Here is a 22,793-nt window from a genome sequence, read left to right on the forward strand (position 1 = left end):
TCTTGAGAAAGGCTTGTATTGCTATATACTTTCCTCTTAGGACTGCCTTTGCTGCATCCCAAAGATTTTGAACAGTTGTGTTTTCATTTTCATTGGTTTCCAGGAATTTTTTTAATTCTTCTTTAATTTCCTGGTTGACCCACTCATTCTTTAGTAGGATGTTCTTTAGCCTCCATGTATTTGAGTTCTTTCCGACTTTCTTCTTGTGATTGAGTTCTAGTTTCAAAGCATTGTGGTCTGAAAATATGCAGGGAATGATCCCAGTCTTTTTTTTTTTTTTTTTTTTTTTAAAGATTTTATTTATTTTTTTGACAGAGAGAGACACAGCGAGAGAGGGAACACAAGCAGCGGGAGTGGGAGAGGGAGAAGCAGGCTTCCCGCTAACAGGGAGCCCGATGCGGGGCTCGATCCCAGGACCCTGGGATCATGACCTGAGCCGAAGGCAGACGCTTAACGACTGAGCCACCCAGGCGCCCCGATCCCAATCTTTTGGTACCGGTTGAGACCTGATTTGTGACCTAGGATGTGATCTATTCTGGAGAATGTTCCATGGGCACTAGAGAAGAATGTGTATTCCGTTGCTTTGGGATGGAATGTTCTGAATATGTCTGTGAAGTCCATTTGATCCAGTGTGTCATTTAAAGTCTTTATTTCCTTGTTGATCTTTTGCTTAGATGATCTGTCCATGTCAGTGAGGGGGGTGTTAAAGTCCCCGACTATTATTGTATTGTTGTCAATGTGTTTCTTTGCTTTTGTTATTAATTGCCTTATATAATTGGCTGCTCCCATGTTAGGGGCATAGATATTTACAATTGTTAGATCTTCTTGTTGGATAGACCCTTTAAGTAGGATATAGTATCCTTCCTCATCTCTTATTACAGTCTTTGGTTTAAAATCTATTTTGTCTGATATAAGGATTGCCACCCCAGCTTTCTTTGGTGTCCATTAGCATGGTAAATGGTTTTCCACCTCCTCACTTTCAATCTGGGGGTGTCTTTGGGTCTAAAATGAGTCTCTTGCAGACAGCATATTGATGGGTCTTGTTTTTTAATCCAATCTGATAGCCCGTGTCTTTTGATTGGGGCATTTAGCCCATTTACATTCAGGGTAACTATTGAAAGATATGAATTTAGCGCCATTGTATTGCCTGTAAGGTGACTGTTACTGTATATTGTCTGTGTTCCTTTCTGGTCTATGTTGCTTTTAGGCTCTCTCTTTGCTTAGAGGACCCCTTTCAATATTTCTTGTAGGGCTGGTTTCGTGTTTGCAAATTCCTTTAGTTTTTCTTTGTCCTGGAAGCTTTTTATCTCTCCTTCTATTTTCTTTTCTTTTTTTTTTTTTTTTAAAGATTTTATTTATTTATTTGAGAGAGAGAGAGAGAGCATGAGGGGGGGAGGGTCAGAGGGAGAAGCAGACTCCTCGCAGAGCAAGGAGCCCGATGCGGGACTCGATCCTGGGACTCCAGGATCATGACCTGAGCCGAAGGCAGTCGCTTAACCAACTGAGCCACCCAGGCGCCCTCTCTCCTTCTATTTTCAATGACAGCCTAGCTGGATATAGTATTCTTGGCTGCATATTTTTCTCATTTAGTGCTGTGAATATATCCTGCCAGTCCTTTCCCACAGGTCTCTGTGGATAGGTCTGTTGCCAATCTAATGTTTCTACCATTGTAGGTTACATATCTCTTCTCCTGAGCTGCTTTCAGGATTTTCTCTTTGTCTCTGAGACTCGTAAGTTTTACTATTAGATGTGGGGGTGTTGACCTATTTTTATTGATTTTGAGCGGGGTTCTCTGTGCCTCCTGGATTTTGATGCCTGTTTCCTTCCCCAAATTAGGGAAGTTCTCTGCTATAATTTGCTCCAATATACCTTATGCTCCTCTCTTCTTCTGGGATCCCAATTATTCTAATGTTGTTTCGTCTTATGGTATCGCTTATCTCTCGAATTCTGCCCTCTTGATCCAGTAGTTGTTTATCTCTCTTTTTCTCAGCTTCTTTATTTTCCATCATTTGGTCTTCTATCTCACTGATTCTCTCTTCTGCCTCATTTATCCTAGCAGTTAGCGCCCCCATTTTTGATTGCACCTCATTAATAGCCTTTTTGATTTCGACTTGGTTAGATTTTAGTTCTTTTATTTCTCCAGAGAGAGTTTCTCTAATAACTTCCATGCTTTTTTTCAAGCCCAGCTAGTATCTTTAAAATCATGATTCTGAACTCTAGGTCTGACATCGTACTAATGTCCGTATTGAGTAGGTCCCTGGCAGTCAGTACTGCCTCTTGTTCTTTTTGTTGAGGTGATTTTTTCCATCTTGTCATTTTGTCCAAAGGAGAATAGATGAATGAGAGAACAAAATGCTAACAGGGTAACAACGTCCCCAGAAAATATACTCTAAACAAATCAGAAAAGACCTGAAACCAGGGAAAAAGAAAGGGAAAGAATGAAAAAAGAAAAATAAAAAAAAAAGAAAAAGATAAAAACAAAGCAGAACAAAACAAAAAAAACAGAATATGATCAAATATGATCAGGCTGGTGCATAGATCAGTGCCACACACTAGATTTTGGGTGTATTTTGGTCTGTTAGAAGAAAGTGCCTCCCAAAATTTTAAAGAAAGAAAAATTTATATATGTACAAAAATAAGGGTTGATATGATGAAGGGATGGAATATGACTGTAAAGATGAAAATTATAAATTTTATAAAAGGAATTGATAAGTTGTTTGAAAAAAGAAAGAAGAGGATTTAAAAAAAAAAAAGGGAGAGAATATGATCAGGCAGGAGACTAGAACAAAGCCATACACTAGAGATTTAGGGTATATTTTGATCTGTTAGAAGAAACTGTATCTCAAAATTTTAAAGAGAGAACAACTTATATATATATGCCAAAAATAAGGGTAACTACTATGAAGGGATAGAATATGGCTCTAAAAATGTTTTTTTAAAAAGGGGTTGATAAGATGTTGGTTGAAAAAGGGAAAAAGAAAAATTCAAAAAAAAAAAAAGTTAAAAAAAAATTAGCTTTGAAAGACTAAAGAATCATGGTAAAAAAAAGCCATGGATTCTATGTGCAGTATTCCCCTAGCGCTGGAGTTCTGCCGTTCTCATTGATCGGTAAACTTGGTCTTGGCTGGCTGGTCTTGCCGATCTTCTGGGGGAGGGGCCTGTTGCCGTGGTTCCCAAATGTCTTTGCCGGAGGCGGAATTGCCCCGCCCCTGCCCGGTCGGGGCTAAGTAATCTGCTCGGGTTTGCTCTCGGAGCTTTTGTTCCCTGCAAGCTTTCCGTACAGCTTTGGAGGCCGAGAGTGAAAATGGCGGCCTCCCAGTCTCCGTCGCGGAGGAGCCGAGAACTCGGGGCCCTGCTCCTCAGTGTGCCCCCAGAGAAAGGCCGTCAGTTACTCCCGTCTCCCCGGTCTCTGGCCGCACTCCGTGCTCACCCGGCCTGTGACCGAGCGTTTCTATCTCTGGCACCCGACCCCGTGTGGAGTCTCCAAACGCAGCGGATCCCTGCGGTGCGCTCCCGCGCCGCTCCTCCGGGGGGAGGAAGGGGAGTCTCCCCGGATCTGCCGCTTGTTGGGTCCCTGCTGGAGGAGCAGTGGCCCGACTGTGCCCCGGATCACGGTTTATGACAACCCCAAGCTGAGAGCCCGCGCCTCGGCTCCGTCTCTGCAGCCGGCTTCCCCGCTCCAATCCCTGGGAGCTCTGCCACACTCAGGCACCCCCGGTCTTCCTGTGACCCCGAGGGTCCTGAGACCACACTGTCCCGCGAGGGTTCCACCCCCCCGCTTAGCCACTGGAGTGACGTCCTTCAGCAGAACCGACTTATAAAAGTTCCGATTTTGTGCTCCGTGGCTCTATCACTTGCTAGAACGGCCGGTGATGGAGGCCCCCTCCCCCGCTGTCTATCCTCCCGAATATCGCCTCGGATTCACTTCTGCGCACGTCCTACTTTCCAGAAAGTGGTCGCTTTTCTGTTCAGAGAGTTTTCTGTTGAGTTCGTAGGTGTTCGGAATTGTTTGACCCCTGTCCAGCTGAATTCCTGGGACCAGACGAAATCCAGGTCTCCTACTCCTCCGCCATCTTGCTCCGCCCCTATCTAGATATCCTTTTTATTCGATTATACCAGAAGCCATTTTGAACTGTCCAGCGAAAGTACCTCGGGAATAAAACAGATTGGTTAATGAGAGTGAGAACGAAACGTTTACTCTGGTATTTAATAGCAGCACATCTGGGCGCTACTTAAGGACTTGCGAGCCGGAACACGTGGGAATCACATGAAGGAAAGAAGGGGAGCCTCAGAAATTGAGACATAATCTTGGATCTGCAGAGAAGCTGTGCTTTTATAAGGTGACAGGCCCAGCAGGGAGGTGGTCAATAGTGGAGGGCTGTCTCTACTTACTACTTCTTTTTGGAGAGGCAAAGTAAGCCTTTGAGAAGGCGAGACATGTAATCGAAGAAAGGGTAATGTGGCCAGCAGCATTCAGTAGAGCGTGACTAGTCAGTCTAGGATGGTGGCTCACTGCAATGAGGAGGGTACAACAGATCTCTTGTCACCAGGTATTTCAGAAAGAGGAAAAAAAAGTTGCTTTGTGGTCAGTCTTACTTGGTCAGAGGTAAAATATTTAGTTGTGAAGTAGTAATGGTTCATTAGGAATAATTAGAAGATGAAAGAGATTGATGACATCCACACTTGCTCATTAATAGAAGAAATAGCAACACCCAGAATGTGGTGGGGGGCTGGTGATTTCGGGAGCAGGGGGGTTTCCTCCCATTGGAAGTCAGAGGCAGTAAGAAGGGTATGCCCTGGTTTTGTATAGGATCCTGGGGAATGGGCGCCTGGGTGGCTCAGTTGGTTAAGTGACTGCCTTCGGCTCAGGTCATGGTCCCGGAGTCCTGGGATCGAGTCCCACATTGGGCTCCCGGCTCGGCGGGGAGCCTGCTTCTCCCTCTGACCCTCTCCCCTTTCATGCTGTTTCTCTCTCTCTCTCTCTCTCAAATAAATAAATAAATAAAATCTTTAAAAAAAAAAAAAAAGGGGGTCCTGGGGATTCAGGTCTTGAGGTTTTGTTTTGATAACAGCATTTTTGAGATATAATCCACATACCATAAAATTCATCTTTTAAAAGTGCAATTTAGTGGTTTTTAGTATATTCAGAATTGTGCAACCATCACCACTATTTGTTTTAGAACATTTTCATTCTTCCCCCCCTCCCCAAGCTAGTAACAACACTTGACTCATTAAACTATCACTCCCCATCACTCCCTCCCCCCAGCCCCTGGCAACCACTAATCTACTTTATGTCTCTATAGTATGTTTCCTGTACTGTACGCTTCATGTGAATGAAATCCTACAATATGCGGCCTTTTGTGGCTGGCTTCTTTCACATCATGTTTTCAGGGTTCATGTTGTATCATGTGTCAGTACTTCATTCCTTTGTATCATCAAATAATATTCCATTGTATGGGCACACCACATTTTATTTATCCATTCCCCAGTTGATGGACATTTGGGTTGTTTCTAGTTTTTGGCTGCTATTGAACATTCTTGTATAAGTTTTTGTGTAGGTGTAGGTTTCATTTCTCTCAGAAATATCCCTAGTAGAATTGCTGGGTCATAATTGTAATTTTATGTATAACATTTTGAGGAACTGACAAACTGTTCTACAAAGTGGCTGGCCCATTTTGCAATCCCACCAGCAGTGTATGAGTGTTCTACTTTCTCTACATCCTTGCCAATACTTGTCTTTTTGATTGTAACCATCCTAGTGGGTATGAAGTGGTCCCTCACTGTGGTTTTGATTTGCATTTCCCTGATTGCTAATGATGTTGTATTGGTTTGCTGTGGCTGCTCTAACAAAGTACCACAGACTGAGTGGCTTAAGTAGTAGAAACGTACTCAGGTTGGAGACTAGAGGCCTGAGATCAAGGTGTCACAGGGCTGCTTCCTCCTGAGGGCTAGGAGGGAGAATCTGTTCCATGCCTCTGGTCTAGCTCCTAATGGTTTGCTGGCAATCTTTGGCTCATAGAAGCATCATCCTGATCTCTGCCTTCATCTGCACACAGCGTTCTCTTCATAAGCATGTCTGTCTCCAAGTTTTCCCTTTTCGTAAGGACACCAGTCATACCGGATTAGGGCCCACCACGATAACCATATTTTATCTTGTTTACTTTTTTTTTTAAGACTTTATTTATTTATTTGACAGAGAGAGATAGCAAGAGCAGGAACACAAGCAGGGGGAGTGGGAGAGGGAGAAGCAGGCTTCCCGCTAGCAGGGAGCCTGATGTGGGACTTGATCCCAGGGACCTGAGCCGAAGGCAGATGCTTAACGACTGAGCCATCCAGGCACCCCTATCTTGTTGACTTCTCTAGAGACCCTATATCCAAGTAAGGTCACATTCTGGGTACTGAGAGCTAGGACTCAGCATGTGAATTCTGGGGGAACACAGTTCAGCCCATAATAGATGTTGAGTATCTTTTCACGTGCTTACTGGCCATTTGTATATCCTCTTTGGAGAAATGTCTGTTCAGGTCCTGTGTATATTTTTTAAAATGGGTTGTCTTTTTTATTACTGAATTGTAAGAGCTTATGGGAGTTTGCATTTGAGTATACTAGTGCCTAGTCAGAATTGGGTCTGGATTGTAAAAGTAAGGTCAGAGAGTCCTGGGTGAGAAATGGTGCCTGATTCCCAATCCTGGACCTGGTGGTAGCCAGCCTGGCAACCTTGATCAGTTTCTTGACCTCTTTGTGATTCAGTCAGTGTTTTCGTCTTAAATTCTCTGGCTGTGATGGCAGTTGAGGTGCATTGTAGTTTCATGGGAAAGCTGCTTGTCCCTTGGGTGCCTGGGTGGCTCAGTCGTTAAGCGTCTGCCTTCTGCTAGGGTCAGGATCCCGGGGTCCTGGGATTGAGCCCCGCATCGGGCTCCCTGCTCCGTGGAGAGTCTGCTTCTCCCTCTCCCTCAACTGCTTCCCCTGCTTGTTCTCTCTCTCTGTCCCTGTCAAATAAATAAAATCTAAAAAAAATTTTAAAAAATGTTTGTCCCTTACTTATTGGGAGAATTTGGAGACAGAAGGGTCTTAATAGTGACTTAAGGTTGCACCTGCCTATCAAAGATGCACTGATGTTTCCTGGACCTCGTTTTAGTGCTGTTTGCATGACTCATCCCTGTCCCTTCTCCTAATCTCAGAATTTTCCTGGTTTTTTGTTACAGATGCCAGAAGAGTCCACACTGCCCCTGCTCGAACCTTGTCTCTGCTGCGTCCCCTGCCCGTTCTGTTGGTGACAGGTGGCGGGTATGCGGGTTACCGGCAGTATGAGAAGTACAGGGAGCGAGAGCTGGAGAAGCTGGGGTTGGAGATCCCACCCAAACTTGCTGGTCACTGGGAGGTAGGACAAAGGTGGAACCACCTTGAGTTCTCATTTAGCACAACTGTCTGTCACTTTTTTAAATTGCCCCAAAATTGAAATGTTTGAAAAAATGAAATGTGCTTTTTTGGAGCTCATGTCTCCAGTGGGTTTTTGGCCAGCTACAGACATTGTGCCTTTGGCGTCATGCTGGGCTTCCTTTCTGCGTCCAGACCTACCCCTGGTCTCCCCAAGGCCTCTGAGAAGCAATTACCTGCTGTTGAAATCCTCAGAGTTCATGCCTCGTGTTGGGGCTGGCATCCTAGTCGTTCATGCCCTGCTCTGTCTGAGGATAAGCTGAAACGGTTGGACTTCTGTGATGTGGATAAGTTCTTACCAGGAACCAGACTGAAATAATCAAATTGCTTTGTTGTTATTGCTCAAAATGCTTCCCCCACAACAGGGCCACACAGTAGGGGCAGGCTTGGATGTTATTGAACCATGTGTGACGTACAATGAACTGTCTTATTCAGTTGTGCTCCAGTGGCCCAGGATGATACCTAACTCAGAGTAGACATTCAGTAAATGTTGAAATTGGAATATTAAGGTGTAAATTTAAAAAATGCCTTCTTTTCAGCCATAGTGTAACAGTTGAAGAATCTGAAATATCAATAGATCTCATAGCCTGGGCAAAAGGAGGGGGGAGGTGAAAGAGACTTTATGGAATTTGGAATGATGTGTTTGGGTTTCTTCATGAACCTCTCCGTATCAGTAATCCAGCTCAGCTGAATCCTGTGGCCAGGGCATGTCGGTCCTGAAGGCGAGTCCCAACCATGTCCCTCAATAGCTGTGTGAACTTGAACATGTCACTTGCTGTCTGGTCCTCTGTGTGACTATGCTATAAATAGTATAAACAACTATAAGGCGGGTTGGATTGGAACCCATCTGAGATTCCTTCTAGCTCTAGCATAGTTGATCTAGGAATATTTGTTGGCATTGGCATTACATGCTACATTACAGGCTTCCTCCCAAAATCCTATTTTGAATTTTGGTTTTGACCCTCTTCCTCCAGTAGAATCCAGTGTAAAGATTTCATCTGATTTCCAACAGTCCTGTAAAACTGTGACTGGCCATACAGATCCAGATGTGGCTATTACCCTAAGAGATACTTTTTTAAAGATTTTATTTATTTATTTGACAGAGAGATAGCACAAGTAGGCAGAGAGGCAGGCAGAGGGGGAGGGAGAAGCAGGCTCTCCCCTGAGCAGGGAGCCCAACGCTGGGCTCAATCCCACCTGAGCCGAAGGCAGCCACTTAACTGACTGAGCCACCCAGCCGCCCCCAGATACCTTTTTGCTTGTCTATGTATACCTACCCTTTTTTTTGGCCTGTTCATACATCTTGGACTTTATAGTAACCTCAGACCAAGAAAGAAAAAAGGCTTTTTGTTTTCTGGTAGTATATGACAAAATCCTTTTGGTGAAGGATTATTGTGTAGTATGTGAGTCACACTTTTTAAAATTTGCTGTACTCTATTTCCCATGACATTGGTGGTTTCCTCTGTAAATATGCCTTTTCCTTTAGGCTAATAAAGTACTTGTTAGACTGTGATCATATGACCCCACTCAAGTGTTAGACCCAAGGTGGCTTCTCTCTGACCCCACACGTTTGCAGGCTGAGTCACCCCGTGACGAGTTCACATGCTTTCAGCAAATTCCCACCCATTTCAAAGGTCTTCCAATAGAACCTACATTTGGAAGAAATCTGTGACTTCCAAAATCATAAAAGACCAATGTCAGTAGTATTGTTTTAGCATTCACCATTTCTATAATTAGGATTACTGCCATGTAGGAGTCAATACCTGAAAGATGACCATTTGTAAAGAGGACAGGGTTGATTGGCTTATAAATTCTAGGGCCTAGACAGTGACAGAACACTGGATCGGAGTGGCCCAGCGCAGCGTGAAATCTGAAGCCCCTGTTGGTTAAGAGCTGGGTTTCAGTTAGATACTGTTCTTTTGGTTGAGTAAAATGGCCACAGGACTGCTGGATTTCCAGGCAGTATGCCAGCATTTCACTTTATGAAGGGGAAATGGTCTGGACTCCAGGTAGACATTGTAGGATTTCAGGAGAGGTAACAGGTCATGAGAAGGGAGAGTGCTGACTGGCAGTCGCAGACCAGATCCTAGTCCCTCCCCTGCCCCACTTAATCACTGTCATCTCATGAAAAATCATCTGGTCGCTCATCAGAATTGTTGGGGAGCTTTAAAAACTATGGATTCTGGGACGCCTGGGTGGCTCAGTCGTTAAGCGTCTGCCTTCGGCTCAGGTCATGATTCCAGGGTCCTGGGATTGAGCCCCGCATCGGGCTCCCTGCTTCGCGGGAAGCCTGCTTCTCCTCCCACTTCCCCTGCTTGTGTTCCCTCTCTCTCTGTGTCTCTCTCTGTCAAATAAATAAAATCTCTTTAAAAAAACAAAACAAAAACTATGGATTCTTTGATTTCACCCCTGGAGATTTAGAAAGTTTGGGCAAGGCTCAAGATCTTTGTTTTTAAAAAGTCCCTTCAGTGATTCTGATGTTAAGCCAGATTTAGGAACCGTGGGCAGATGACTGTAAGGTTTCCTTCAGGGCTCTGATTTTAAGTGGCAAATGAAAACTTCTGCTGGTAATTTTGCTGGAATATAATCTCTTCATATCCCTGGGTCAAGTCTGGCATCTCTAGAGTTTGAAAGAGGACAGGCTGGTACTTATTCCGAGATGAGGCCCTGGGGCTCTTTAAGGAGTTATACCCATATCTTTCCTTTATTTCAGTTTAAGCCCTTCCTTCCTTCCTCTCCTTCCTTCCTTCCTCCCTCCTTTTCTCCCTCCCTCCCTCCCTCCCTTCCTCCCTCCCCTCCTCCCTTCCTTGCTTTCCCTCCCCTCCCCCTTCCCTTCCCCCTTCACTTCCCTTCCCAACAGTATAGAAGAACTTCATAATCTCCAAAATCTGTTCCACCTCACTCACTGCAAGTTCCACTCGGGGATGTAGGGAGAGGGCACAGCTCTCGCAGAGGGGCACCGGGGAGGTGGGTGTCGGACATGGTGTAAGACTTGAGCTCAGCTACAGCACCTGGGCGAGTTGTTTCATCTTCCTGGGTTCTTTCTTTCTTTCTTTTTTTAAAGATTTTATTTATTTATTTGAGAGTGAGAGAGAGATCATGAGTAGCGGGGAATAGGGAGACTGATGTGGGATTCGATTCCAGGACCCCAAGATCATGACCTGAGCTGAAGGCAGATGCTTAATTGACTGAGCCACCCGGGCACCCACTGGGTTCTGTTTTTATACATTTAAGAAAATGTTTCTAAGATCTTTGCCTGCTCTAAGAGTCATGTTCTTTTCATGGTAGGGAAAAAAGCTCATGCAGTTGGCTGAGTAGAAATGAAACCTATGTGTTTGCTTGATGGGATGAGGGGAATTCTGTAACTAGCAGCAAAGTTAGTAGCCAGTTGAGAGTGTTCAGAAGCATCCAGGTTCCCGCAGCTCTGATCTTTCTCTCTTTATGTATATATGGCATCACTTTCCCCAGTGGGGAAATAGCTTTGTCATTTATCTACTTATAAAGATTAAATGTTCATTTTTTAAAAATTAGAAAGCGTTACAAAATATGACAAAATAGTGGTGACCCAGGGTCCTACAGCGCACAGGAAACCACAGTTCGCATTTTGGGGAACTTGGCCCTTCCAGGCTTTTGGGTATTTAGGAATAAGTATTGTTAATTTTTATTTTAAATGAGATAGTTTTAAAATTTTTAAATAAAACACAATCATGTACAAATTCAAATACTAACGAAGGGTTTTACATATAAAGAGGTCTTCCACTCTCTGCCCCTTCTACTAATCCCATTTCCACTCTCCAGAAGCAGACAAGCATTTTTATTTATTTATTTATTTTTAAAATTTTATTTATTTATCTGACAGAGAGAGACACAGCGAGAGAGGGAACACAAGCAGGGGGAGTGGGGGAGGGAGAAGCAGGCTTCCTGCTGAGCAGGGAGCCCGATGCAGGGCTCAATCCCAGGACCCTGGGATCATGACCTGAGCCGAAGGCGGACGCTTAACGACTGAGCCACCCAGGCGCCCCTCAGACAAGCATTTTTAACATTAGTGTATCTTTGCAGAATGTCTCTACTTACATATTTTTTGGCTATTCAAAGGTGATTTAATTTTTTTCAGTTTTATTGAGAAATAATTGACATACATCGCTATGTAAGTTTAAGGTATCAAGCATGATGGTTTGATTTACATATATTGTGAAATGATTGCCAGAATAGTTTCAGCTAACATCCATCATCTCTGTAGATACAATTTTAAAAAAAGAAGAAAGGAGCAAAGAAAAATATTTTCTCCTGTGATGAGAACTCAGGATCACCTCGCTTTATTTTCCTGTGTGGTAGACAGCCATGCTAGCTACAGGAGTCATGTTGTACAGTCCATCCCTCGTACTTCTTTCTCTTATAACTGAAGTTTGTACTTTTTGACCTTCCAATTCCCTGTCTCCCCCCACTCCCTCGAGTCTGATCTCTTTTCCTCCGAGTTTTGTTTTTTCTTTCTTTTTTTTTTACCTTTTATTTGGTTTTTTAGATTCCACATATAAATGAAATCATGCAGTATTTGTCTTTCTCTGACTTAATTCACTTAGCATAATGCCTTCAGGGTTCATCCATGTTCTTGCAAGTGTAGGATTTCCTCATTTTTTCTGGCTGAATAATAGTATTCTATTGTATGTATGTACGTATATACATATATACACACATTTGTTTATCTGTTGGACATTTAGGTTGTTTCCATGTCTTGGCCATTGTAAATAATGCTGCTGTGATGATTTAAGTTTTTTTTTTTTTTAAGATTTTTATTTGACAGAGAGAGAGAGCACAAGCAGGGGGAGCAGGAGAGGGAGAAGCAGGCTCCCCACTGAGCAGGGAGCCCAATGTGGGGCTCGATCCCAGGACCCTGGGATCATGACCTGAGTAGAAGGCAGGTTCTTAACTGACTGAGCCACCCAGGCGCCCTGATGATTTAATTTTTTGAGGTAACTTTACTGAGGTATTTCCATACAGTAAAACATACCCTTTTAAACAGTTCATTGTTGCTTTTTAATTTTATTTAATTTTTTTATTCTTAAATTTTTTTTAAAGATGTATTTGAGAAAGAGACAGAGCACGAGCAGGGGGAGGGGCAGAGGGAGAGGAAGAAGCAGACTTCCCGCTGAGCAGGGAGCGCAATGTGGGGCTCCATCCTGGGACTCTGGGATCATGATCTGAGCCAAAGGCAGACGTTTAACTGAACGAGCCACCCAGGTGCCCCTCGTTGTGTTGTTTTTTTTTTTTAAAGATTTTATTTATTTATATGACAGAGAGAGACACAGCAAGAGAGGGAACACAAGCAGGGGGAGTGGGAGAGGGAGAGGCGAGCTTCCCGCGGAGCAGGGAGCCCAGTGCAGGGCTGAATCCCAGGACCCTGGGATCATGACCTGAGCCGAAGGCAGGTGCTTAACGACTGAGCCACCCAGGTGCCCCTCATTGTTGGTTTTTTAATTGAAATATAGTTGACATACAATATTATATTAGTTTCAGATGTACAGCATGCTTTGACATTTATGTACATTACAAAATGAGCACCTGATAAGTTACCATCTGTCACCATACAAAATTATTACATTATTGACTGTGTTCCCTAGGCTGTACTTTACATCCCCATGACTTACTTATTTTATTATTGGAAGTTTGTACCTCTTAATTCCCTTCACCTATTGCACCTATCCCCCAAGTTCCCTATCCTCTGGCAACCACCATTTTGTTCTCTGTATTTATAAGTCTGTTTCTGTTGTTTTTAAAATTTTTTTTAAGATTTTGAGAGAGAGAGAACGAGAGTGCACGCGTGCACAAGTGGGGGAGGGGGAGAGGGAGAGGGACAAGCCGACTTCCCGCTGAGCCAGGAGCCGGGTGCGGGACTTGATCCCAGGACCCCGAGTTCATAACCTGAGCCGAAGTCAGATGTTCAACCGACTGAGCCACCCAAGTGCCACAGTCTGTTTCTGTTTTGCTTTCTTCTGTTTTTTAGATTCTACATATAAGTGAAATCGTACAGTATTTGTCTTTATTTCACTTAGCATGGTACCTTGCATGTGCATCCATGTTGTCACAAATGGCAAGGTTTCATTCTTTTTTGTGGCTGAATAAGATTTCACTGTGTGTTTACACTACATCTTCTTTATCTGTTATTTATCTGTGGACACTTAGGTGTTCCTATGGAAGCCGTATCTTGGTTATTGTAAATACTGCTGCAGTGAACATAGGGGTGCGTGTATCTTTTTGAATTAGTATTTTTGTTTTCTTCAGATAAATACCCAGGAGTGTAATTGCTGGGTTGTATGGCAGTTCTATTTTTAATTATTTGAGGAATCCTCAGACTTATTTCCACAGTGACTGCACCAATTTACATTTCCACCAGTAGTGCATGAGGGTTCCCTTTTTTCCACATCCTTGCCAATACTTATTATTTCTTATCTTTCTGATACTAGCCATTCTGACAGGTGTGAGGTAATGCCGAGTTGTGGTTTTGATTTGCATGTCCCTGATGATTAATGATGTTAATTTCTGCCCATTTTTTAATTGATTTTTTGGGTGTTGAGTTGTAAGAATTCTTTATGTATTTTGGATATTAACCCCTTATCAGATGTATCATTTGCAAATATCTTCTCCCATTCAGTAGGTTGCCTTTTCTTTTGATGGTTTCCTTTGCTATGCAAAAGCTTTTTAGTTTGATGTAGTCCCAATTGTTTAATTTTGCTTTTTGTTGCCCTGGCCTGAGGAGACTGATTCAAAAAAATATTGCCAAGATCAACATCTAAGAGTTTATGCCTGTGTTTTCTTTTAGGAGTTTTATGGCTTCAGGTCTTACCTTTAGGACTTTAATTCATTTTGAGTTTAATTTTGTATACGGTGTGATCAAGTGGACTGATTTCATTCTTTTGCATATGGCTGTGTAGTTTTCCGAGCACTATTTAAAGAGATGGTCTTTTCTCCATTATATATTCTTACTTCCTTTTATTGTAGATGAATCGACTGTGTAAGTGTGGGTTTATTTCTGGACTCTATTCTGTTCCATTCATTTATATGTCAGTTTATTGGGGCTTTTTAATAAATATATATACCTGTGCAATCACTACCACACTCAAGATAGGGAACATGTGCCTCTTTGTAGTCAGTATCCAGCCATGCTTCCAAGGCAATCACTGATCTGCTTTCTGTCACTATGAATTAGATTTGTCTTTTAAGAAATTTTAATGAATGGGATATACTCTTGTTTATGTGGTTTATTTCACAGCATGAAGTGGAGATCCATCCATGTTATTGTATTTATGGGATTTCATTCCTTTTTATTGCTGACTAGTACCTTACTGGGTGGATATAGCCCAAATTATTTTTAATTCTTCTTCTTTTGGTGGACATTTGGGTTGTTTGCAGCTTTTGACTATTTGTGTATGTCTTTATACGGGCATTTTTTTTTTCATTTCCCTTGTGTAAATACCTAAAAGCACAATTATTTGGTCATAGGTAGGTGTATATTTAACTTCATAAGAAACTACAAAACTATTTTTAATAACTTTGTATTCCCATTAGCAATATATGAGAATTTCTGTGATTTTGCTAAATTCACTTATTCTGGGAGCTTTTTGGTAGAGATTTTCATTGTAGATTTACTACTTTTCATTTTAGAAGTTCCATTTTAGAAGTGGTTCTTTTTTATGTCTTCTCTTTCTCTCATTAGGCTCATTTTCCTACAAGTCCTGGAGCATATTGTGCTTGTTTATATAGCTGTCTCAATTTCCAAATTTCATCATCCTCCGTTGTTTCTGGGTCTCCTTCTGTTGACGATTTTTCCCCCTTCCTGGTTGTTCCTTCTTCACATGTTTAGTGATTTTGATTCAGTGCTATACATTGTGAGCTTTACTTCGTTGAATGCCGGATTTTGTTGTTTTCCATCAAACACTGATAGATTTTATTCTAGTAGGCAGTTAACGTTATTTGTGGATCACTTTGATCCGTTTAGGCTTGTTTTGATGCTTTGTTAGGATAAATTTACAATAGCCTTTACTGTGGACTAGTGTAGCCCTACAGCTGTACTAAACTATGACCCTTCTGGGCAGTCTCCTAAATGCTGGGAGTATTCAGTGAGTACTTTCCATCTAGCTGGTTGAAATGCCAATGTCTCCTGTCCTGTGTGAGCTCTGGGAATTGTTTAGCTTACAGCTCTCTGATCATTCTTTGTGAGTCTCATGGAATTTAACCCTAGATACACATGGCTTGTTCCTCAGCCAAGCCAGAGACTCCACAGAACCCCTCTGTAGATTTATGGAGCTCTTGTCCTTTGTTTTTTTTTTTTTAAAGATTTTATTTATTTGAGAGAGAGAGAGCACAAGCAGGGGAAGCAGCAGGGAGAAGCAGGCTCCCCACGGAGCAAGGATGTGGGGCTCGATCCCAGGACCCCAGGATCATGACCTGAGCTGAAGGGAGACGCTTAACCAACGAGCCACCCAGGTGCCCCTTATGGACTTCTCTGCATAGCTCCTTCCTTTCTGGTTCTCCACCTTAGAGAACCTAGCTCTTTATTGACGTAGTCACTTGGTTTCATTACAAATAAGCAGAACTCATTTCAGCAGAGACACTTGGAGGGGTTTGTTTTTATCCTTAAAGGGTTCTAGAACCAATTCCAATGTGTGTGCTTGTGGGGTGCGGGGTTGTGTTTCACTACACCAACAAGCAGTGCTCTTGATACCAACCGGGTGTCCTACAATTTAACTCACTTCTGACATGGCCTGCCCAGAGATCGCATCAGATTTTACAAGTTAAGGGCTAAAGTCCTACAAGACTGTCGTCATTCCCCCCCTTCAGATGCCATCAAAAGTTGTCACTTGTGTCTCTGACTGACTGGCTATCGATTGGAGGTTCCAACCACCCCCTCTTTGAGTTACAGGTTAAGAACTCAGTCCTACAAGACTGACTCCCTAACTCCCTTCAGATGCCAGTCGCAAGTCCAGGTGCTTCTGATAGAATGGCTGTAAATCACAGGTTTCCACAACCTTCTTCTTAGGTTCAGCTAATTTGCTAAAGCAGCTCACAGGGCTCAGAGAAACATTTTACTTGCTAGATTACCAGTTTATTACAAAGGATATTAAAGGATACCAATCAACAGCCAGATAAAGAGATACCTAGGTTGAGGTCCCGAACAAAGGAACTTCTGTTCTCATGGAGTTTGGGGCTATGCACAGTGGCACATAGAAGCCTTCTGGTTCCCCAGCCTGGAAGCACTCTGAACCCCATCTTTTGGGGTTTTTATGGAGGCTTCATTACACAGGCATGAGTGATTAATTAAACCATTGGTCAATGGTAATTGATTCATCCTCCAGTCCCTCTCCTCTCCCCCCGCCCAACCTCAGGTCAGGGGGTGGGACTGAAAATTCCCCCTCTTCTTTTGTGGTCGGTTCCCTATCCTTACAGGATTTCCAAAAGTCACCTCATTAACATAAATCCAGTAGTGATGGAAAGGGAGTTGTTATGAATAACAAGACACCCATTTCACCTTTATGGCTGTAAAGTGATTGTAGGAGCTGAGGACAAAAGACCACACAGTATAACAAAAGATGCTCCCATTTGTCACTCAGGAAATTCCAAGGGTTTTGGGAGCTGTGAGCCAGGAACCACGACCAATTATTTATGAGAAATATGTTTTGCTCAAATGAATGAACAAATACATATTTTTGACAAAATAATGACTGCTTATAGAAGCTGTCACCACCCTTTAGGAGGCTCTCGTGCCCCTTTGCTGCAGTGATAAGGCACTGGCTGTCCTTCTGCCCCTGTGCTTTGAGTTCAGCCAGAGCCCCATTCCATCCCTATGCTGCAGCCATCCAGCACGCCCTTTACTTGTGTTACCCGTGATTTCGTTTTCCTCACTGGCTGAGAGAAGTTTTGGGAGGAAGGGAGAGGTCAGAGGTCACATTAACATGAAACTGATGATCCATAATCTCTGGGGACTGCAGCTCGAGGAGAGGGCCGTGGAGATCACCCTTTCTCACCTTGCTTCTATTGTGCACTGTGTGTCCTCATAGCCTCTACCGTGTGTGTGTGTGTGTGTGTGTGTGTGTGTGTGTGTGTCTGTCTGTCTGTCTGTCTGTCTGTCTTTGTGTTGGTACATGTGCTCTCCCCAAACCTCTCTGGCATCTTTCCCTTCTCCTCACCTTCTCCTGAGTCATTTTGCTGTTTTTTCTGACTAATGGCACCCTCTTTTCCTCTCCTCACAGAAACCATTCCAAAATATTATGGTGTTCTGTGCTTACCCACAGTCTTGGTCTCTTCATTCTCTCTCTCTTTTTTTTTTTTTTTTTATTCTTATAATAAACTGGACTGTCTCAGCTCAGCCTGCCATAACAAAATACCATGGACTGGAGTGGTTTAAACAGTAGAAATTTACTCTCTCACCGTTTTGGGTGCTGGGAAGTCTGAGATCAGGGTGGTAGCATGGTCAGGTTCTGATGAGAGCCCTCTTCATGGCTTGTAGACTGTGTCCTCACGTGCCACAGAGAGAGAACAAGCTCTCCTGTGTGTCTTCTTTTAAAGGCACTAATCGAATCAGAAGGGCTCTGACCTCATGACCTAATTATCTCCCAGAGGCCCCACCTCCAGATGCCTTCACTCTGAGAGTTAGGACTTCAACATATGAATTTGGGTGGGAGACAAACATAAAATTTACCATTTTAACCACTTCTTAGTGTACACAGTTCACTGGTATTAAGTACATTCATAATATGTTTCCATTACCTCTGTCTATTTCTAGAACTTTTTCATTGTCCCAAACAGAAACTTTGTACTCACTAAACAATACTGCTGTTTTTTTCTCCTGCCCCCAGCCTCCACAGCCCTTAGTCACCACCGTTTCTGTCTCTGTGAATTTGCCTATTCTAGGTACTTCATATAAGTGGAATCATACAACATTTGCCCTATATTTTTCAAGAGATATCGTGTTGTAGCATCTATCGGAATTTCATTTCTTTTTAAGGTTGAATAATTTTCCATTGTATGGATGAATACTACATTTTGTTTATCCATTCATCTGTTGATAGATAGTGGGTTGTTTCCACTGGGTTGTTGGCTATTGTGAATAGTGCTGCTCTGAACACTGGGTATACAATTACCTGCTTGAGTCATTGCTCTCAGCTATTTTGGGTATATACCTAGGAGTAGAATTGCTGAATCATATGGTAATAAGTGTTCAACTTTTATTTTTATTTTTTTTAAGGATTTTATTTATTCATGAGAGAGAGAGAGAGAGGCAGAGGGAGAAGTAGGCTCCCAAGCAGCAAGGAGCCTGATGCGGGACTCGATCCCAGGACCCTGGGATCATGACCTGAGCCAGAGGGAGACGCTTAACCATCTGAGCCACCCAGGCGCCCAAGTTTTTAACTTTCAGAGGGATTGCCAAACTTTCCCACAGTGGCCGTACCGTTTTACATTTCCACTAGCAGTGCAGGAGGATTCCAGTTTCTCCACATCCTCACCAACACTTACTTTTGATGATAGTTATTTTAATGGCTGTGAGGTGGAATCTCAGTGTTGTTTTGATTTGCATTCCCTAATGATTAATGATGTACATCTTTTTCATGTGCTTATTGACTATTTATATAGCTTCTTTGTTTTTTGTTTTTTTTTATTAAAGATTTTATTTATTTATTTGACAGAGAGAGAGAGCGAGCGAGAGCAGGAACACAAGCAGGGGGAGTGGGAGAGGGAGAAGCAGGCTTCCTGCCGAGCAGGGAGCCCGATGTGGGCGGGACTCGATCCCAGGACCCTGGGATCATGACCTGAGCGGAAGGCAGACACTTAACGACTGAGCCACCCAGGCGCCCTATAGCTTCTTTGAAGAAATGTTTGTTTATTCAAGTCCTTTGCTCATTTTTACATTGGGTGGTTTGTTTTTTGTTGTTGAGTTATAGGAGTTCTTTGTATATTCTGGATATTAGACCCTTACCAGATATATGTATCTGCAGATATTTTCTCCTGTAGATTGTATGTTCACTCTTTTTTTTTTTTTTTAAAGATTTTATTTATTTATTCATTAGAGACAGAGAGAGGCAGAGGGAGAAGCAGGCTCCCAAGGAGCAGGGAGCCCGATGCGGGACTCAATCCCAGGACCCTGAGATCATGACCTGAGCCGAAGGCAGACGCTTAACCATCTGAGCCACTCAGGCGCCCGTATGTTCACTCTCTTAATAGTATGTTTTGATAGACAAAAGTTTTTAATTTTGATGAAGTTTAGTTTATTTTTACATTTATTGCCTTTGTTTTTGGTGTCCTATCCAAGAAGTCATTGCTGAATCCAATATTATGAAGATTTTTTTCCTGTTTTCTTCTAAGAAAAATTTTAGGTCTTATGTTTAGGTTTTTGCTACATTTTGAGTTAAGGTGTTTTTTAATGGTGTAAGGTAAAGGTCCAACTTCATTCTTTTGCATGTGGTTATCAGTTTTCTCAGCACCATTTGTTGGAAAGACTGTCCTTTTCCCGTTGGATGGCCATGGTACCCTCGTGGAAATCTATCTCCTATTTTATTTTATTTCGTTTTATTTTAGAGAGAGAGCAAGTGCGAATTGGGGGGCAGAGGGAGAGGAAGAGAGAATCTTAAACGGGCTCCATGCTCAGTGTGGAGCCTGATGTGGGGCTCGATCTCATGACTCTGAGATATGATCTGAGCCAAAATCAAGAGTCGGTTCCTTAACCAGCTGAGTCACCCAGGCAACCCTCTCCTTCTCTTTTAAATGACAGAGATTATAACACTATGAGAGAATGTTGGAAAACAGGGAGGACAGTCATGATTCCCTCTTCTTCCCACTATATGACTGTGAGTGCATACTCTTGGGCTTTATTTTTCATACATTCACTTAACTGTCTCTCTGTAAGTGATGATACCTATTTTGTGTCATGCCTTTTTACCTATATGCATTGCTAAATGTGATGATTCTGCAAGGCTGCATGAAAGTACTCTAAGTGGCTCGGTGCTACCACAGTGGATCGTGGTGCACCAGTAGATTTTGCCATTGTGAATTGTGTCGTAGAGCACATCTTCGCACATTGGCTTTTTCATTAGGGCAAATGCCTAGGTATAGAATTGCTCTCTGAAAGGGTATGGATGCTTACCACGGTTTGTGGTATGTGTGTGGCTTCTAAAACTATTGTACCCATTTGTAGTTGGCATTGTTGAGTACATGAACTACACTGGGTATTAACAAAACAAAAGTTGTCATAGACAAACATGATTCCCTTTGTATTCACTCATTCGTTTAACAAATCTTTGTGTTCCATCTATACGCCAGGCCCTGCTAAGATCCTGGGGATCCACTAGTGAGTAGAACCAGAGCTTCTGTCCTCAGAGATCTTCCCTTAAGTGGGTGAGACAAAGAAGAAACAAATGGACACATGGACATGTCCAGTGGTTGAAATGCTATGGAGAAGGCTTAAAGAGGTGATGGGCACAGATGTCTGGGCTAGGGTAGAGGGATTCAGGGAAGGAAGGAAGGTGTATCTCTCAGTATCACCTGAATGGCGACTGAAGGAGCAGAGGGGTGAGCCAAGGGGCAGCTGAGAGGAGAGCAGTCCAGGCACAGTCTTGAGATGGACAGAGGGTGCTTGAGCCCTTGTGGCTGGAGATGCAGAGGGCAGAGAGGAAGGCAGACTCCCGTCCTGTCCTCTGAGTGAGGGTTGGGTGATCCATGTTCTGATTTGGTCGCTCTGGCTGCTGTGGAGATGCATTGCGGGAGGGCTGGGATGGAGGCAGGGGGGCTGGGGGGGCTCTGATGGTATCCCAGCAAGAGAAGGTGGTGGCTTGGGTCAGAGTGGGAGCTGGGGCTGGGGGAAGGACTCGATTCTGGGTGTGTTTTGAGGGGAGAGTGGACAGGACGCACTAAGGGATTGGATGGGGGGAGGTGGGAAAGGATTCAGGATTTCTGACTTGAGCAGATGGAGGGGTGGAGTAGCTCTTCACATAGAGCTGTGGAAAAAACAGGGAACAGCTAGACTCTGGTATGCTAATTCAAGTTGTAACTTGCTTTTCTTTAAATGCAAGTCGACTTCAGCATTTTTCTCGTTCTCTGTTTATACTGGCTCAGAGTATTTGTAAATTTAACATTTACACGGAATGGCATGGAGCAGGGAATCTATGCTCCTCCAGAAACAGGGCTCCCAGCCTTGTCAAACCACGAAGACACCCGGCCCTTAGAGCAGGAGCCAAGGTAGGCAGAGTGCTGGGAGTACAGCTGCTTCCAGGAGTTTCTTTCCAGGATGTCCTGGAAAAGCTCTGGGTTTGTGGTCAAAGTGTCTGTCAGTTAGGCTGCCCAGGCCTGGTGTTTGGCCTTAGAAAGGAGGGTGGTTGACACAGGTCTGTGCAGAGAGCTGGCTTTGAGTGAACGGCACAGGGGATAGAAGCCAGCCAGGTGTGCCTGGAGCTGTCACGCGTTCTCAGTTTGTGTGGCCGTTGTGATTCCAGATACGCTGTTTTTGTGTCCTCATTGTCAAAAAGGGAACCAAAACCTTCACAGGCACTTCTTAACAAGGGGGGTGGAAGGTGTGTCGCATCTGTAAACCTAGAGTTAGCAGTGACGTCGGATGTCAGGTGTGTGGGCCGGTAGCGCACAGCTGTGCAGCCTGCCGACTCCGGGGTTTCCTGGGAACACCTAGGTGATCTGAGCTCCATGCAGGATGACATCCGGTGACAGACCCCCTGCGGTCTCTAACGTTTCCAAGGTGTCCTTTCTTCCTTGACTACCAGACCTGAGGACAGAGATGCGTGTGGTGGGAAAACTGGCCTGATGGACATGGTGGGCCCTTTGGGGAGGACGCAGTCCTCCTGTCCCTCTTCCTGCCGCCTCTGACCTGACTCCACGGAGAGGGGTGGGCCTGTGTGATTGGCAGCTGGCCCCTCCTGTCAGGTTCGAAGGGCTGTCCCCAGCCTGGAGCCGGGCCCTTGGGGGTGCTGAATATCCCCGGCGGCGTGGTTCGCGGAGTGGTTCGGTCCTGAGCCCCTCTGTGCAAAGCCCCAGCTGTGGGTGCCGAGAGCAGGCCTGGCTGTTGTGCCTCGCCTAAGAGCCGGAGAAGCTCTGTGTGTGGAATGTGGTCTTGGGATTTTCTCCCCAGTAACAGAATTTAGAGAATTTTCTGTGGTTTAAAGCAAACTCTTCCAGCTCTTATACTGTGAACATTTTTGAACAGAGTAGAAAAATTGAGAGAATAGAGTCACACCCACATACACACCTCTTGATTGAATAGTTAATGTCTTATATCTGCTTTGTCTGTGTGTGTATATATATACATATATATATTTTTTTTAATTTTTCTCTGACCCATTTGAAAGTACGTTGCAGTCATTAT

At 43.6% G+C, this 22,793-nt stretch overlaps 1 protein-coding gene across 4 annotated transcripts in view; it reads left to right on the top strand.

Annotated features, from left to right (window-relative positions):
- The window catches only part of PISD (phosphatidylserine decarboxylase), a 51,107-nt gene that overhangs the window by 14,134 nt on the left and 14,180 nt on the right, over window positions 1–22,793 (top strand). For 3 of the 4 annotated variants that reach the window (XM_036074591.2, XM_036074593.2, XM_078060749.1), the window contains one exon: window positions 7,204–7,379. In XM_036074591.2, coding sequence (XP_035930484.1) covers window positions 7,204–7,379 — 176 coding nt within the window. Of the gene's footprint in view, window positions 1–7,203; window positions 7,380–22,793 lie in introns of those variants that run through there. The other variant, XM_036074596.2, reaches the window with a different exon arrangement.

Source organism: Halichoerus grypus, chromosome 13 (genome assembly GCF_964656455.1).
Source record: "Halichoerus grypus chromosome 13, mHalGry1.hap1.1, whole genome shotgun sequence".
Taxonomy (NCBI): Eukaryota; Metazoa; Chordata; class Mammalia; order Carnivora; family Phocidae; genus Halichoerus; species Halichoerus grypus.